This window comes from Styela clava, chromosome 11 (assembly GCF_964204865.1).
Source record: "Styela clava chromosome 11, kaStyClav1.hap1.2, whole genome shotgun sequence".
Taxonomy (NCBI): domain Eukaryota; kingdom Metazoa; phylum Chordata; class Ascidiacea; order Stolidobranchia; family Styelidae; genus Styela; species Styela clava.
The window spans coordinates 16,042,162-16,060,750 of record NC_135260.1 but is presented as its reverse complement, the minus strand read 5'-3'; the positions used below and the strand labels follow the sequence as shown (position 1 = coordinate 16,060,750).

At 34.6% G+C, this 18,589-nt stretch overlaps 1 protein-coding gene across 1 annotated transcript; it reads left to right on the top strand.

Moving 5' to 3' along the window:
• Positions 1-747: 747 nt before the first annotated feature.
• Positions 748-18,235, top strand: LOC120347579 (inhibitor of nuclear factor kappa-B kinase subunit alpha-like). Its single transcript, XM_039417605.2, has 16 exons — positions 748-1,057; positions 2,431-2,562; positions 2,969-3,081; positions 3,517-3,667; positions 6,852-7,068; positions 7,903-8,075; positions 8,572-8,772; positions 9,702-9,809; positions 10,360-10,516; positions 10,722-10,832; positions 11,798-11,975; positions 12,573-12,670; positions 14,003-14,126; positions 14,793-14,940; positions 15,749-15,822; positions 16,087-18,235. The coding sequence occupies exons 1-16, from the start codon at positions 869-871 to the stop codon at positions 16,367-16,369; spliced, it is 2,457 nt and encodes an 818-aa protein (XP_039273539.1). The 5' UTR covers positions 748-868; the 3' UTR covers positions 16,370-18,235.
• Positions 18,236-18,589: the final 354 nt, after the last annotated feature.

Below are 18,589 nucleotides of genomic sequence, written 5' to 3'. Positions count from 1 at the left end.
TATTCCAGTACCTACCTCAGTATCAATATCCTAATTTAATTATATTTTACTTAAACTGTTACCGGTAGCATTTAACTAATTTTACCACTGTCCCCCCCCCCCCCAAGTTTGCCGATTTAATATAGGCCTAAATATTGCATGGAAGTATATGAAATGACATTTGCAAGACATCTAAAGGTCCGTTTTGGTAGGTTTATGTAGATTTTCCACCCCATTCCGGTAATTTAGGGTCCGTTCCGGTAATTAAAGGAACCGTCCTCATTGATGTAATCTGGACTACAATTGGGCAATATATGTTCATTGGTGAACGGAGCGGTTAAGCCCACCTATTTATGCACTCAACTTTGGTTGGGCAATTTGACTCCATTTTATCAGCTTGGCGAAATCTTCTTTTGTCTTGTATATTAAATATTTTTGTTTTTATTTCAAAACTGCAAACTGGCACTGTGCAATAAACTAAAAGGAAGTGCAATCTAAAAACGCCCCCATTTGATTTTTCGTAAAACGATAATCTAATTCTGTAATTTCTGAATTTATCGAAGAAAAAAAAGTATCTGGCATTATAGCCAATTTTGTTCTTGCGACCGAGACAAGCTTGGCGCGATCTGCCGGCATGCCAGATTCCCTCATTTCGGAGGGATTGAATCGATGTTAGGACATCTTGGAATCAGAGACTTGTGCCCTATTAGTTGTACATTGTCATGGTTTAAATTAATACAATTTGTAATTTTAAATAATTTACGTGGATATTAATACATTGCAGCTAAAACATATTTTGTAGTTATCCAGGGGTTTCAACTTAGCATATAAATAAAACTTTTCATAGCTCCACTTGCAGCAGGAGTAGCCTTGTTATTGTCTGGCAAAAATGACAAACAGGCCAAATGATCTTGGTGTTACACAACCACGATATGGTGATTGGTCTCAAGAAAGACTTTTAGGATCTGGAGCATTTGGTAATGTCTACATGTGGAAAAATTTGGTAACTGGCGAAGAGATAGCAATAAAAAAATGCAAGAATGCGACTGGTGATATGATGTCAAGGTGGCAAACTGAGGTAGGCTACTTGAATTTCGGAGTTGTATAGTCAAAGTGATGCTGAAATGGGAATGGCGTCCTGTAATCGGTACGATCAATTGTCGAGAGACCGTTACCATTCTGTGTAAAGACGGCCAGATGCGTTTTTATTGCCTGTAAATAATCGAGCGATGATAAGTGAAAGATGACTCTGAGCAATACGGAGAAAGGAAATGGGGGGGACTGGGGGGTTGAGACCATGGAGAAGGAATTGTCTTGTGTAGACGGGGCCCATCCGATGAGATGAGTTGCGCTTTTCATCTCAACTTCGTACTTTCAACTCGCATTCAGCAACTCTGTATCTGGAGAGACGTTTTGTGACTTTATTTTCACACCAATATTTTCAATCGTGTACCATGTAATAGAAGTGGCGGAACATTGATCTGAAGCAGCAACCAAAAGCAAGAAACAAATTGTTTTGTTATTTTGTTTCTTCCCTAAACTGAAAAATGTCACTTCTGCAACATAATAATAGGCTGATTGGAACGATGAACCATCATTCTTTATTATATGTAACTAACCTTGCAGTATTTTGACCACTTTTGGGTTTTACTCCTCGAAATTTTTTGCGGCCCTTATTAAATCTTGCCACCTTGGACGTGAATGTGGGAGAAGCTTTTAACCACCCTTAAATTCAATAATTACAGCGGAGATATTCTAGATTCGCTTTGTGGGAGCGCCAATTCTTGAAAACTTATGAGAAGGCACACTATTGTTCTCCTTTTCTAGTCCAAAGATAATAACAAGCCTATTCATGACAAAAAAGAAAATAAGACGAGCCACCCGTTAATCAAACAGACCACCGAAAATCAGGCGAAAAAATTGGGTTTTCATCAAATACTTCATATAGCCTACTACATTTTTCACTGAATAACACATGATAATATAGGAAAACTTATTATAGAAGTGGCCTCATATCACGGGGATATGCTAAACGGCATGTACTACTTCTAAGGCCGAAAACTTGATGACTAATATAAAACAATCATTTTTACATAACATTTATTCCCCCAGAAATTATCCCAAAGTGTGAAAGCAACACTTGTTTTTCATTGATGAGCTTTTGAAATGGTGGTGTGGATTTACTTGGCAAAATGAATGCTGCGAAGTTTTTACGCATTGGTACCTCCCACCTATCCAATTACTATTGAGCAACACTTCAATAACAAATATAAAATAAACAATAAAATTAAATAGAAAGAAAAATTTTTGTTCAAAAAACAACCGACCCAAGAAATTTTTTAAGGCTGGCAAACACTGGCATATTTGCATATCGTCCATATTCAACTATGCTCAAATTAACTTGCGCTATAATTTATGTAATATATATTCTAATCCTATTTCTTATTTTAGATGAGACTTATCAAAGATATGAATCATTCAAATATTGTTTCATTCATTGCAATACCAGAAGCATTAAACAAAGAATATCCTAAACAGTATTCACTAGGAATGGAATACTGTTCACTTGGTGACTTGAGAAAGGTTTGTTCAACATCTTCATTACTCAGTTTTCCAAATTTTAGATGTGATGCACCATGCTAAGCATCAGAATTACGCTCACCACCGCATTATCCTGCATGGGTTCACAGGTTCGAATCCCATGCCGGGATAGTTATGTGCAAGAGGATATTTGAATCCTATCCTAATTTCAAAGGTGATCACTAGCTTTCCCAACCTGGTAACCCATATTAAATTTTATCATGTAAACTATTTCTTCTCTTCTATTTTGGAATCTGTGTAACTTAATTCATATAGCAGGTGAACACTGCGTACAAAAAAAGCAAGAGAGTTATGAGAATGCCCTTTGTTAACATCTTATCTGTTATCAAATGTTAATTTATCGAATTTAATTATTGAGAATGAATTCATTTGAATATTCTTTGTTTAGTTGATGGCGAGGGCTGAATATTGTTGCGGTCTGCCTGAACATCATGTCAAAGACGTTTTAGGTGATATTGGGTCAGCAATTCATTATCTTCATCAGCAAAACAACATGCACAGGTAATGTTGTTTTTCATTTTCTATCAAATTTGGACGGTTGCTTGGCTGATAAACAAATGTTTTGTTACTCGTGATAGGGGCGTTTTTTAATTTAAGTATTCTGATACAGTAATGAGGTGGTGGTAGCCCAAAAATTGGCACTCCAGAAGAGTATCTATCAATAGGGAGGTAACTAATTTTGTTTGCCTATTTTACATTGTTGTGTAAAGGGACTGAAACCTATGGGCAGGGGGTATATTCAATTGGCTAACACAGACAGTCCCCGAGCTCGTAATAGAACTAAAATAAGTGAAATTGGAATAAAACTATGCCCTAACCCTAACCTGATACACATACTACGGGAGTACCAGTTCATCAAATCTTTGTGTTTAGGATAGTAATTTTTTTAAATTTTCAGAATATAGGGTTGTTATTTTATTCAACTTATATTTGCAGAGATTTGAAGCCCGAAAATATCGTTTTAAAACCAAAACCAGACTATCCTGGACGATACCAGTTCAAAGTCACTGATCTTGGGTATGCGAAAGATCTTGACAACAGTATGCATAGCTTTGCCATCAGCTTCGTTGGAACTTTACCATACCTGGTAGGTGTAATAATTTCTGTTATGAGTAATAAATTATAATTTATCCATCAAGTAAAAGAGACAGTAAAGCATATACGGTGTGTATATAGGTACTCTCAAAGTACGTGAACCAATATGGCGGACACCAGAACGTAGTATGTTTACCAGGTTAGGGTTAGGCCATAATTTCAGGTACAAATACTATGGGAGTCACTTGGCTAGTCCCTTAACTCGTAATAGGACTAAATAAGGAAAATTGGAATAAAATTATTACCTAAGACTAACCCAGTACACATATTACGTTCTGGTGTCCGCCATCCTGGTTCACATACTGCGGGAGTACCTAATAAGGTTTCACAAAAATTCATATAGACATTTTGCTACATCTATATTTTCAGACCTATGTGTGTTTTCACTTTTATGTTCAATATTATTTTCCTCAAAGTGAGCGAAACCATTATGTTATCTTATATTTTGTGTGTGGTTTGTGTATTTTTTAGCATAAAATCCCATCTGTAAATTTTAAATCCAACTAAACTGACATTTATTTCTGTAATTTAAACTATTAATGTCCATTGGAAATTTGTTAAGTGAAAGTGACATTCACAAGCAACAAATCTAAAACATAACAGGATGCTTAATCGTTTCTCCTATGCAACTACAGGTTCCTCTTTTATTCCCTGGTAATTTCCCAATTTCAGAAACACCTGATTACTCATCTCAGATAAATAGCGATTACCTAATGCTCTTGGAATTTTCTTTAAAATTTTATATCCAAATGAAGATAATCTTTCCCGGGTATTATATTTTTTCCCTCAATTGAGATACAGGTATCTCTATCCTTTTATTCATTTTTTTTGCTTTATTCAATGCCATATAAGTTATGAAATTTTATATCCGGCCATATAATATAGTATGAGCTAAACCAGCGATTCTTGAACTGTGTTCCGCGAGCTTCTTTGGAGCGTTTCGTGGAACAGGGATTGAAATTGTGAAAAAATTGGTCATACTTCAGCGACTCTGGGTCAAAAATTTGTCTCCCAACTAATGACGAAGAGGCAGACAGGCCTCGTGACAACCTCGAAAGCATGGAATTTTTGTTAACCGTCAGCCTAATTTTTTAATTGTCAAGTTTACAAGCAAACTTGAATTTTACCATAGGCTGTATTTTTTGAAAACCACCCGTGACGTTTACATTCTAATTCCTAGTGTTCCGCGAGGCGAGATAAAAAGTGTGGGTGTTCCGGAGCACAAAAGTTTGAGAAGCGATGCTCTTACCTGTGTATTAATCTGTGTGTTTAGAGCTCATTGGTTGCATTTCTTATGGCTAAAAAGCGCCTGTTTTCTTTGTTTTTGTATAATTAGATTTAGTAATATAAAAGCTGTTTTGGGGACTGTAAACAGGGATAAATTTTACCCTTGTACTTAATGAGATCAAGTTTGCTTCAGCTCTTTTATGATTAATAATTACTGATAATTTAAGTTAATTGATATTATGATTATCGGTATATTTCAATATCACTCCATAGCTAAAATTCCCATGTCTTTTTATATTTAAATTAAGTATTTGGTCTCAGAAAATTCAAACATATGTGGCATGTTATTTATTGAATACTTGTTAATTTAATTATTATATTTTGTCAAGCATGATTCATATAGATGGATCACTCTTGCAGAGTTTACTATATTCATGTATCAGCCTTGACCGAGTCTAAATTGAGCATTTTCTACCTATTGGTAACATGAGTAAACAAAGCAATACAGGCACCAGAATTTGATCTTAATTAAACAAACCTTTCCTGCCCAGCTATGACAGATGCTAAGTAAACCACTTGTGACCTCAGATTTATTTTTTTAAAGATGTGCATAACCTCAAGAAGAAACATTCATTCACTGATTCTTTATTTCTCATTATAAAATACTTGCCATAATACTGCCATAATGTCCTTATTTCCAAGATTTGTCCTTATTTTGAATGTATGGGAATAGAGGTTGTTATACCTAGCACATGGATTGGTCAATTCGAATGATTGATAGAAATGATATTAAAACCTCATTGATTGCTACGCACATTCATGATGTAATTAATAGCCAGCCTATTGGCAAATTTCAGTTGGTGTAACTTGAGTGAGTCAAAATACTGTAGTGAATCAGAGCTTTGCAGTTGACGAAGAATTATTTAATATGTCATAGACTTGATAAGTGTAGCAGTAGCCTTCTGATTTAGTTTTCTGCCATTCTGCGCGACTGTCTTCTCCCCAAGCATTTCAGCATTTGTTAATTTCGACTTCGTAACTTATTAATGACATCGTCAAGAATCAGTGCTTTGGACAAAACACGAATATACCGATAAATTATTATGTTTTCCAGATGTCCTTATTTTTTCGTTCATATTGATGGCAGTCCTGCTTATAATATATTATTAATATATATTCTTAATAAGTGTAAAAAAATTAATTGTTTTTTTTTTCTTCGAAAAAGTGAAAATTTCACCCATGTTTTTGATGATTTACACAAAGTGGCCTGAAATTTAGAAATTTCGATGTAATCGACAATCGACATGCTGTGTCTGATTGTCTGGTACAGTTAGTTCATTTTGAATACATGCACTGGACTAAATTAATAAATCTCAAGTGTTTGCAGGGCTGTAGGACATGCCGTCACCTATTTAACGATTTATTACCAGAAGTTTAAGAGATTATAGAGACCGCTGTTCCAAAGTGGAAAAATGTCCCTTAGTGTCACATACAACATGCACATTATTGGCATGGATCTACAGTGTTCTATCAATAAACTGGAGCAACATATAGAGGGGTGGTCGTTCAGTTACTACACCCGAAGATATCGTGGGCTCCTGCTTTACCATTGTGACAATTTTTAACACGACACAATGAAACGTCCAAAACTTCTGGAAACAATATCCAAAATTTCTGAAATTAACCTGTAGAGTCACTTGGAAGAGCCCTAGAGCAATTTTGATGTCCTTTTAAACCCAGTTTGCAACTTGTTCCACATTTATAACACCAAATTGATGAACAATCGGCAATTGTGAAATTTTCAACCCTTACTATGACTATGTGAAATTAATATGACAATTTCAGGTACATGTGAAATATGTCTTACGACAAATATTTAACCTATAATTTTAGAATAATATGGCAAGCAGAATATGGATTTGTTCAATATTATTCACTTCCTTCCTCAGGCACCAGAACTTGTATTTGGTCAGGAGCACAATCCGTCATCCAAACCACATTATCATTCGCAAGTCGATTATTGGAGTTTTGGCCTCGTCATTTTTGAATGCATTACTGGCTATCGTCCATTCTTTCAACACAATACTATACCACCTATGCAAGCTCTTCATTTAGTCAAAGACAAAAGAGATGAAGATATCTGTGCCTGGCTGCTTCCTAATACACGTGGGTGTTTATTTATATTTTCCCGGTATTCCCGTAGTTTGTGTGTACCAGGTCAGGGTTGGGCCATAATTTTATTCCAATTTTCCTTATTTTAGTTCTATTACGAATAGGGCTGGGCATTTCGAATATTCGAATCGAATCGTAAATTATTCGAATCGGTTTAGAGTAAATTTTCGAATGACCGCCATCTTGTTTTACTCTTTCTGCCAATAGTCGAGGTAAATATCTCAATTTTTTTTCATTGAAGACATATTTTTTCAACACAATTCTGACTTGTGACTCTTTTCTGTATTGAGGTATTGATGAAAACGTGTTTTTTTATTGTCAGTGATGTATTCTATGTTTTCAGTAATTTATGTGTCTGGAGGACCTAAAATACTAAGAAATTTAAATACAATTTCATACCTTCCAAGTATTCGAGATTCGATTCGATTCGAAAAAAATTATTCGATTCGATTCTGAAATCATCAGGTATTCGAAAATGCCCAGCCCTAATTACGAATTCGGGGACTGTCCATCTGCCCATAGCCTTCCGTTACTTTACACAACTTGATGTAAAGTAGGCAAACAAAATTAGTTAATTCCATACTGGTACACATACTTCTGGACCGCCTTAACTTCTATTCGCCAAATTTTATTTATTTCATATGTGTGTATTAGAGTAGTACTGTTAAGTTATTTGGTTTTGGCCATCCTTGTGCTTATTAATCATTATTATGAAGGAAATGAGGCCAACCCCAATGAACCTCGACCGCAATGAAAAGGAAATGATGCCAATCTCAATGTTGCAGTGTTCAAATGAGCCCATAATGATCTGTGTTTATTTTTTATCAGATGAAAAGCATTTCTGTGATCATATTCCTTCTCCTCATTCCCTGAATGAATATTTTGCCAGGGATGTTGTTAAATGGCTCCAGTTAATGCTAAGGGTGGATGGCAAAAGACGAGGTGGTGTTGGTGGCAAAGAGTGGTACACATTGCTTACAGATACTATCTTACCTAAGAAGGTGACTTTTTTATTGACAAGTTCAGAGTTCTGTCTTTTTTGCGCCTGGATAACAAGTTTCAACAAATGTTGAAATTTATTAGTTATTTGAAAGCTTTCTGTTTTTGAGTTTTACGGATAATTAATACTTTTTATTATAAAGAAGGGAAATTTGTGAAGGGAATTTGATTTTTACATTGTATCATTTTAATGTCTTATTGAATTGGCAAATTCTTACTCAAGTGTCATTGGTAAAAATCCAAACGTTAAATGTTTTAATTAAATGTTTAAATTAAATTATAAAGGCGCAGTGAATCTTATAATGACAACTACTTTATAAATTTAATTACTTATTTATTCTTTAATTTGTTTTATAGATCGTATTTTTGAAAACATTCACCGGATTTTCCATTTTCAAACTTAGTCTCAAGTGAAAATATTTTGACAGTTCATTCTGTTCAAATTATTTTTATTTTACTAATGCAATGCATTTTTACGTTACTCTTCTATGATTTTAGTATGTCAGAGTGCTGAACGTTTCAAACATGAAACTTTTGACTTTTGAAATCAGTGAGAATTCATTTTTGAGATCAGTACATGTTGAGATTGAAAAAGAAACTATCATACCAATCTCACAACAACTTTTAGTATTTGAAACTGGAAAAATTCCCATCAGCACAAAGAGACTTCTTGATCAACTCCGAGAAGTCAATCCTCATGTAAGATATACTGTAATTGGTATTTTTTAAGTGCATATGTCAATCCTAACTCCCACCTGACTGCGCCATTCAAAAATTATATCACAGTGAGTGTCAGTGACGTAATAAAGCCCTTCAAACTATACAAAATGTCATCCAAGATGCGCAGACAACTCGAAATCGAGCAAGCTATTCCTCTCGTTTTCTCGTCGCAACGATCCCGATATGAAGGAGATCGCTGCCATTAGTGAGTTCTTCATCATCGGGCGATTGTAGGTATTCTTGGGCTAGCTCTGTGATGTGATTGTGACGTCGTAGTGACATAATTTTTAGATGGCGTAGTCAGATGGGGGTTAGGATTGACATGTGCAAAAATCGTTATGCTACGCCCACTAGGAGTACTTGAAGTGCGAACTACACAAGACCCCAACATTCATAACTATAATATCCTAATCAACATTGCCCACAAATAATACATTTCATCTTAAACTGGGTTTTTTTAACTTTAAAATATATATTTCAGATCAAGGTTTACAGGTTAAACATGTAAAACAAACGACGTTAACACCTATTCTCCTATGGTCCTAAGCAACTTTTCATACTTTTCCAAAAAACGTCAAACTTATTGTTCAAATGTGCGAGAAACTTCACTCGAGTCTTGTTGGAAAGCCAGTTTACGTCTCTTTGCACTAATCGCCACTTGAGACACGTGGCGCAATCACCCTATCGCGTTGAGAAGAGAGAAATTTTAAAAAAAGTTTTGTAATTATTAGTGCTGCTGTAAACAAGTGCGAGATAGTAGAGTTAACTGCTGACCAAGCATTTACATAAATGCCAGGGACATGCTTGATTCACTCTTATATCAACCTATTATGTTTAGTTGTTCATGAACTGGCATCTCTCTTTAACCTATTATGATTTATAAGGCTTTTATTTTTTTCCTATTTTAGTCCCCGGAGTACGCAGTGATATATCTGTTCAATAAATCAGATAGAGAAAGTCAACATTACATTGCAGAAATACCGCAGCAGATTCAACAATACATTGCAAACACAAATGTAATCTCTTTTTATCCTGATTATTTTATTGTTGCGTAATCGTTCTGATAAACATTTTTAACATGTTCCATCCATGCATGGCAAAGAGTGTTAGTACTTTGTTCGCAATTTCTGAAGAAGTACTAAATTATATTATCATTTTTCAAATTGTCTTTAGTCTAATTTGCTTCTAATTAAAAGAAGTATTCAGAATTTTTTGATTTACATTCTTAATACTGGTTAAATTTTTCGGTTTTCTCGAAGTATGTGAGCCAAGATGGCGGACACTGGAACGTAGTATGTTTACCAGCACCACTGCACCAGGTTAGGGTTAGGCCATAATTTTGGTCCAATTTTCCTGTTTTTGTTCTATTGTGAGTTGAGGGACGAGCCAAGTGACTACCGTAGTATTTGTACCTAAAATTATGGTATAATCCCAACCTGTTACACATACTACGTTCCGGCGTTCGCCATCTTGGTTCACATACTTCGGGAGTACCAATTTTTTAATATATGAATCATTCTCTGATATTCTGTTTTTGTGAAAATTTACAATTTGTCCGTTTTGTAGATTGAAAGGTCAGAAAAAGATGAAAAGCACATATTAAAAATCACCCTTAACGATGTCATATCCAAAGTCCGAACTGGAATTATGTTTCACAATGCTTTTTGTTCTCTTCTCGGCGTTGTGGGAACGTTCTCAAGTAGTTTGGAAGAAAAATTAAAAGGTATACTTTACTGTACTGTTCTACTTATTGTGATTTTATCATCGACCAAGTTGGTATATTAGTTATTTTTTCATTGTTAGAAATGTAGTTTTTATTTTATACTGCTTGTGCCTATCACATGCTATAATGGCTCAATTGGAATAAAAATTTGCGCTGTTTTACTGCAGTTCTGGTAATCTGAGGATCTGATAATTTCTATTTTCAGAATTTACCGAAAAAACCTATAAAATAGAAGGAAAACTAGAATTCTTTGCTGAATCTCTGAAGACAGATGTTGAGGAAAATGCAGCTCAGGACAATTCAGCTGGAATATGTGGTAATAGTTTTGTTAACCTTAGTGTAGCTGTTCCTCATTATCTTATGATAAAAAACTGCTACAATACTCTTGATTAAAAACCATTTTTTGAGATAATTCAACACGTTTTTTTTTCCTTTTTGGCTCAGCGGTTGGCACAATGTCCTAGGTATATGCTTGTCATCGTGCCTGTGTTTACCATTTTTAGGTTCACAGGTTTGAATTCTGTGGGTGTAGCTATGTATTGGACTGCTCACTGTTGTAGGTTGGTTAGCGTAACCACTGGTAGGTTACGGCTTCCTCCACCATTAAGTCTATGCATCTGGAACAAATAACTGGCTAATATCGTCCGATACCCAACATGGACTGGTGACAGAACGAGAGGTCATGGTTTGCCATATGAATAAGCCGTGTAATCACTTTCCTCTCCCTCAAGATACATACCGGTATGCCTAATCCTATCCTTGGTTTTTTCAACTGAGATTTGCAGACTATGAGGTATCTTTTGTGTCAGCACTCAAATTGGTTTAACCCAGGGGTGAGCAAGGTTTTTATATCAGGGGCCAAAGATTTTGCCCAATTAGCATGACGGGCCATGTAAGTGTGACATAAAAAATAACATTTTATGAATATTCATAGTGTTACAAAAAAAAGCGAAAAACAAGCCTCTTGCCAGAACAAAATTTAATTGCAATCTCAAAGAATTCTTTAAGCTATTTTTAGCTAAAACATCAAAATTTGGTTTTAGTTTGATTGTGGCAGCATCGCGCGGGGCAGTTTGAATTTCTCAACGGGCAGGATTTCGCCTGCGGGCTGTATTTTGCCCATGTCAGGTTTAACCTCACCATTATTAGGACATGACACTACATAGCACACATAAATAGCAGAAATTTTTTGTTAAGGAATGCTTCATTTGAGAGAAGCTACTGTGGTTTAGTCAATCTTTGCATATTCAACTTATCAATTTTACACAAACTTATTTCCAGTAAACGAAAATTTTAAACAAGATTGTGATAAAATATTGCAAGATATCGAGGAAAAGAAAAAACAGCTACGAGTGGGACATCAAATTATCAGAGAAGCTCAGCAGAACATCAGGAATTCTTCTCACTACTCAGCTTTCAATAACGATCTGAAAGATATGAATGACCGTTTGCAAGCCAAGTAGGTTTCCATTTCATATGAATAAACAAATTTGCAAATTTTATTTTCGTATGTTAAGGTTTATTATAAAACCTATTAAGAACCTGCTTCAATGACTAAGCTTGGCCTTGATGCAAATATTTTCACTTTTTATTCGTGAAAAGTTTTGAGTCTCGATATCCGTGGCACAGTGCTGAGAATACAGGATTCATTAGTAACTGTTAATAGTTACAATTTTTCTAATAGTATTTATATCAGTTGGTTTCATTTTCACAAAATTCTATTGGGAGAATGTAATTTTGCAAGAAGGAAATTTTGTGACTACATGCTTTTTTTAGAAATGTGAACGTCAGTATCGAATGTAAGATTACTTCTCGCATACCACTCTCAAGCAGAAGTCATTTTCTCCAGAACAACTCTAATACAAATTCTTTTTGAAGTTTCTGCATAATGATTATACCATTCTCACAATTACTTTCCCCATGAGTCTGTTTACAAATGTTTAGGTAATATGAAAATTATTCTTGAAAAGATGCGTTTTGTTAGTCCTTCTTTTGCCAAAGTTCAGATACTCAACTTTTGAAACAAAATTAATAGTGTTTATTCTAATATTTTCAGGAAGACCGAGTCAATGGAATTTTATGATAACTTTCGCAGGGAATGTAAAAGAATGGAAAAGAGTCACGGAAAGTCACCCACGAATCATCATGATTTAGGTTTGAAATTCATTTTGTTAGCATGAAGTTTTTGAATGAACAGGTTATTGAATTAGTATTTCTCGTTGAAACTTGATTGCATTGAAAGAATAATCTAATTTCTAAAGAAATATGGCAGAGTATAACAGATGAAATGAATCGCAGATAAAAGTATCACAATACTATATTGTATAGATGCAATAATGTAATATTTAATAAATTTGAAATGCTTTCATGCACTTGAGATTTACGGTACGTAAAATCGGTATTGCTGTGTAGTATAGAATGCCAAATCTCCAATACTTTTATGTGGATTTAGAGCAGGGGTTCCCAAACCATGACCCGCGGGCCTAATCCGGCCCGTGTAATGATTCAAAAAGGCCCGCCGAGCTTACGTGAAATAGTGTTCAACAGATTTTATTTCTACCTTTTTGCGATCTAGATACCGCTAATTTATGTCATTGTCAGAGTTCAAGCACGTGTTTATCGTAACAATTCAATTATACCAGTATATCAATTATGGGTACAGGTGTTAGAATTACAAAGGACAGTAATTTAGTTATCAGCCATATAGGAAAGCTTAAAGATGTCAGAAATCAAACGAAAACTTGACTCAGAAAACTGACGTTTCTTGAATAAATGGCAGTGTTCGTATTTCTTCATTGAAAAGTATCAAACTTCAGAGATTTGTCTACTTTGCCAACGAACTATTCCAGTTCTGAAGGAATACAACATTGAGCGCTATTATGAGTCAAACGAGCATGTTTCAAAAAAATGTCAAATGAAAGTTTTGGGCGCTACATTCTTCTGGCCCGCGAACATCTTTGCGATTCTAATTTTGGCCCGCAGCCAATAAAGTTTGGGAACCCCTGATTTAGATCGTTGAAATGGAACATTTTTTCGAATATTAAATCAGTTGAATTTTCCACCATTGGAGATATTGATCATTTTGAATAAGGTATTAGGCGGTCTAGGATCTCCAAAGCTAGTAGAATATTCAAATAAATTTGGATTTGATTATATTCAAAATAGGAATAATTTGGATTTGTTAATAAATTTAGCAAATTGTTCCTCGTTTTGGACTGCGTTTATTTATTTCCTGAAAATTGTAAAAAATCAAATAAATTTGGATTTGATTATATTCAAAATAGGAATAATTTGGATTTGTTAAATTTGAAAAATTTAGCAAATTGTTCCTCGTTTTGGACTGAGTTTATTTATTTCCTGAAAATTGTAAGAAAGGTAGAAAACTAATCAAAATATTGTTTATTTGCAATTTTTGACCATCCTTATTAATGATGGATTATATTATTCCAATTGATACAGCCAAAATTATTTTGTTTGAATCTTCAGGTACGAGATTAAAGCTTCATCGGAAGAGTCAACTTCAGACATTAATTAACGCACATTGGAAAGTTGTGCATAAATATGTACAAGATATCTTGAATAATCAAAAGAAGTTTTTTAAAGCTATGAGGTTAGTTGGTTCAGTAGATTACCAAATCTCGTCAAATGATTGCTATATGTACTTGGAATGTTATAAAGATATTTTTCACATATTACACTTTCATAGAAAGGAAATAAGTTTATTTTGCTTTCCCATAAACACTTCACAAACAAATAAAAACAATAGGGAAATCTGAAAAAAGAAACAAAACTGGAAGTTTGAAGCTATCAACTATGTTTAATTCACTCGTCCATATAATTTGAAAAACGTTTTCTGCAAGGTTTGAACAGCTCCCAATGTATATTCAACTTCAAAAACAGGTTATATTTTTTCAACAGTCAAAATTTAATAACAGGCTGCCAATAAGCACAACGAAGCAGAAGCTGTCCACATTAGTTGAATCCAAATTTTCCATTGTCCACCCTTTGCTTTTATGGCGGATTGAATTTGTGGAATGCTACCCAGTTGAATGTTAAATGTTTGAATGTTTTTTATATATCAATCGAACTTTCGCTACCATATGCTTCATGACTAATTCCCGATCAGCAGATGGCTTCAACTACATCTGAGGTCCAAGCTTACTGTTTGAAGATAATTTTTGAGTACTGCTTAGAAACATAAAACACAAAAAAGGAATTTTGTTCATCTTTCTTGGTTCCTTCATTCCTGAATCTTGAATTTATTGTATTCATACAGGTCCTTTGTAAAATGTCACACAGCCTTACAAGAAACACTGTTTAAAATTCAGAATAAGTCAATGGAATATGGCTGTTTACTGAGTGAAGTTCAGGAAAAACAAAAAAGTCGACAACATTCATTGTGGAATATGTTACAGCACATGAAGGTGGTGTATTTTTTAGTTGTTATACTGTTTTTTTAAAATATTGTTCGGAACATACTTGATGCACTCACTAAAAGCGAGGAATTTGCCTACAAATTTTTCTTCATCATTTTTCTTGGTATCATAGATAGAGTTGAATTCACTTCTGGTTTATTTAACATCCTGTTGAAATAGAATAAAATTTTGAATCAAGAGTCAGTACAAAATTTTCTTTATTTGGAGCCATGTCCTGCGGCGATTTCTTAGTTCTATAGTATTTTTGATGTTTTTGTCAGATGTTTCACATCTTTACTTTTAAAAAGTTGTAAGTACAATTGCTGCGTCTTTTTGTATGAGCCAAAATCTTTCATGTTACTTTTATAGTCGACTCAATTCATTACACCTTTGGTGAGTTAGTGGGCTCAATGTTTTATCTTGAGATTTTGACATGCAAGCAAACACCCCAAATACTAAGCCACTTTCACTTTCATGTTACGCTGCATCCTGCTTATTGGTGAACCTGTCAGAGCAGTTTTCGATGCAGTTAACCTTGCTTTCATCCTCGCTTCATGCTTTCCCATTGGTATCTACGCGACTCCAATTTATTCTTGAAGTAGTGTTTTTAGATGAAGGTGCAAGGTTGCAATGCAGACAGGTTGCATGCAACATACTTGGTACCTTACTTTATGGCCACCGGGGAGTTTATTCATCATGAGATTCTGTTCTTTTCTCAGCTATTTATCTCAAATAAATTATATTCCCTAATATTTCGGGTCTTTTTTCCCTATATAATTTAGTGTGACGTAACTGTGAAATTCACACTATTTTACAGGATGTTTATAATCTCGCTAATGAACATGATGTTGACTATGACTTAAGATATTCTGTAAATCAGGAAGGTTTGAGGTAAGTACTTGTTTAAGGAAGTTCTACACACAAGAACTTAATATTAACTATTATGAGGTTATTTCATATTTAAAAATATTCATTTGGAACAAAAGAATTCATTGTGAAGAATATTTTATTTACACATGTATACATTTTTGTTTTGGTGCTGTTTTTCCCACTATTATAATCCAAAATGATTTTTTGCACCACTTTTCATATAGTGTTAGTTTTTGATGCAAAGATGAGTTCTTACTGTTCATATAAAAGTATGTTTTGTTGCAGACTCCAGAACTTGATGGATGATTTAACAGAAGATCCTGACGTATCTTTTTTGTTAAATCCGCATCAGTTATTACAAACTAATGATCTTGGTCATTCTTCGGGCGACACTATACCAGTCGAAAATCAACATAACAATCCACAGGTCAATGAAATTTTAACTAATCAGGATTCTCAATCACAACATCCTGCAGTTCAGAATACGATATCTAGCCAAAGTTCCCTTCCCTGCCATCCGTCCACTGTGCAAAATAATCTGTTACCTGAGAATCTGTTACCTGTTTGAAAAGTGAGCGCAAGTGTATTCCAGCCTATCATTCCCTTCCGGTACCAAGTAGGGATGGGCCGGGATTCGGATCCGGACTCGGACTCGAATCCAGGCATTTTTTAGACCCGGATTCGATTTCGAGTCCACGTCGTTTTTACCGAGTCTATAATCAAATCTGTTTTTACTAATTTACGCCTATGTTTGTACTTTTACCCCTATAAATCTCACTATCTACCTTAACTAGTTGAAATTCAAGGTTAGATATTTAACAATATCACTCGTGTGTATGAACACTCCTAAAAATAAAAACGACGACAGATATCCAGATAATATATCGCAAGGTAAAAACTATTGATAGCTTAACAATGATGCGTCAGTCGCCTTCAAACCAGCTATCCTTTTTGGTATACATGTGGTGCACAATAAAATATGTGTTAGCGCAATATTTTTGAGTTTTTGATTCGCGTAAATAAATATGAAACATGCGCAGGATCAACCCAAGGGGGAATCTCATCAATACCTCTTTTAAATCGAGTTTATTACGTGCAATCCTTTCTCTAAAAATGGAGCTATGGAAAGCATGGAGCGTTTTAGAACGTTTACATGAACTACTAAATTGCAAGCATTGTCTTTAACGGCAAGTGGTATCTCTCTACCATTTGCACACGCGGCATAGTAAATTTAGGGTTAGAAATATCTGGAATTATGAGAAAGCATTGAAGTCAAAAGCTTTTTATTTTTCTATTTGACATGTAAGAATTTCTAAATAGCCGCCCAGAATTGACGCAAGGTGGTGGGCTGAAAATCCAGTTCACAGCCAGGGCGCACATTGACCCACGTTTACGTTTGTATTATGGCAGCCAAAAAAAACGAAAAATATATTTTTAAATTGATTCAACAGCTATCTGCAGAACCATTAGGCAAAAAATACGAGCTACGTCGTATGTTTGTGAGCGCGCAATGCTGTAGTATGGTCAAAAACGTGTTTTTCCACTCTTACATTGTGACGTCACGGACTCGGAGGATTCGATTCGAGTCCTTGACCTGTTACTCGGATTCGTCGAATCTCTGTAATGCCGGACTCGTCCCATCCCTAGTACCAAGTCATATAGTCCTAATATTGTGAGTAGATTTTCACGACTGTTATCTTACAATTTTAAATGTGAAAGATACTGGCATTGATGACATCTTCTTGCAGAATGTTGTTTTGCAGCTATCCATTATGCTATGTGTGAATCTGCTTGTTGGACACTCATTCTAGATGGTAAAGCGAAAAACATACTTTGTGAGCTATACCCAAAAGTCTTAATATTTTAATGAAACTGTTATTTGCAATTTCAATATATGCCATTGGTGAGGTTAATGCACTGACGAATTAGTAATTTCTGATGTTCTTTAAGACAGCATATTTGAATGTTATATTTTATTGAAGTTCATCATGTGACGAAGCATTTTTCGGCGGCTTTTATATCCTGTTTTACCCATTAATAATATTTTGTCAAGTGTTTTATTATAATATAATAATTATATTTTATTATAATATAACTGAATGAAGAAATTTTCCAATCAGCTAATATCCATTGTTGTAGCATTGGCATTGTGAAATATTCCATAATCTTTTTTGCTTAGCTTTTTTTCCAAATAGTACAAGTTGGCCAAGGCTGCATTCATGTTGTATTGTTTCTTATGTAAGTTCAGGGATAAAGATCCATGGTTGAATTTTAATAGTCGATGAGCAGCGCAAAGAGAAAAGAATAAAAAGTTTAAGGATTATGGAGGCATTGATTTCATCGTTTAACATATATTCAAAACTTTTTTCAAAATTTATCCTAATTATTCCTATCCGAATGATGATTGCTCAATAAATGCATGTATAATTATGTCCTTGAGCTTACTTCCTACATATACTTACTTTGGGTGTACATGAATAAGCTGCTCACAATATCGGATAGCTACATTTTTGTGTTCTAGAATACAGATTAATTTAATATTATTCAAGCACAAAAATTCAGGGAAATCGTGGTGTGAGTATATGGTTTAATTTTCTCCACTCCTTGATGACATTGGTCATGGAATGCTTTTAGCTTCCACTTTTTCACAGGAGTTGGAATGAGAATTTGGAATGTTAAATGATATCAAAATCCACCATGAGCATCCAAAATTCTAGGTCTGAAGATACAGACAGCCCGTTCCTCTGAAGTGCTCACTTATGTCATAACTTTGCTTACACAGAGCAGG

Coding starts and splice junctions, on each gene's coding strand:
- LOC120347579 (XM_039417605.2), top strand. CDS start 869: ATGACAAACAGGCCAAATGATCTTGGTGTTACACAACCACGATATGGT. Junction 1,058..2,430: donor TGTCAAGGTGGCAAACTGAG/GTAGGCTACTTG, acceptor TTCTTATTTTAG/ATGAGACTTATCAAAGATAT. Junction 10,517..10,721: donor TTTGGAAGAAAAATTAAAAG/GTATACTTTACT, acceptor TTCTATTTTCAG/AATTTACCGAAAAAACCTAT.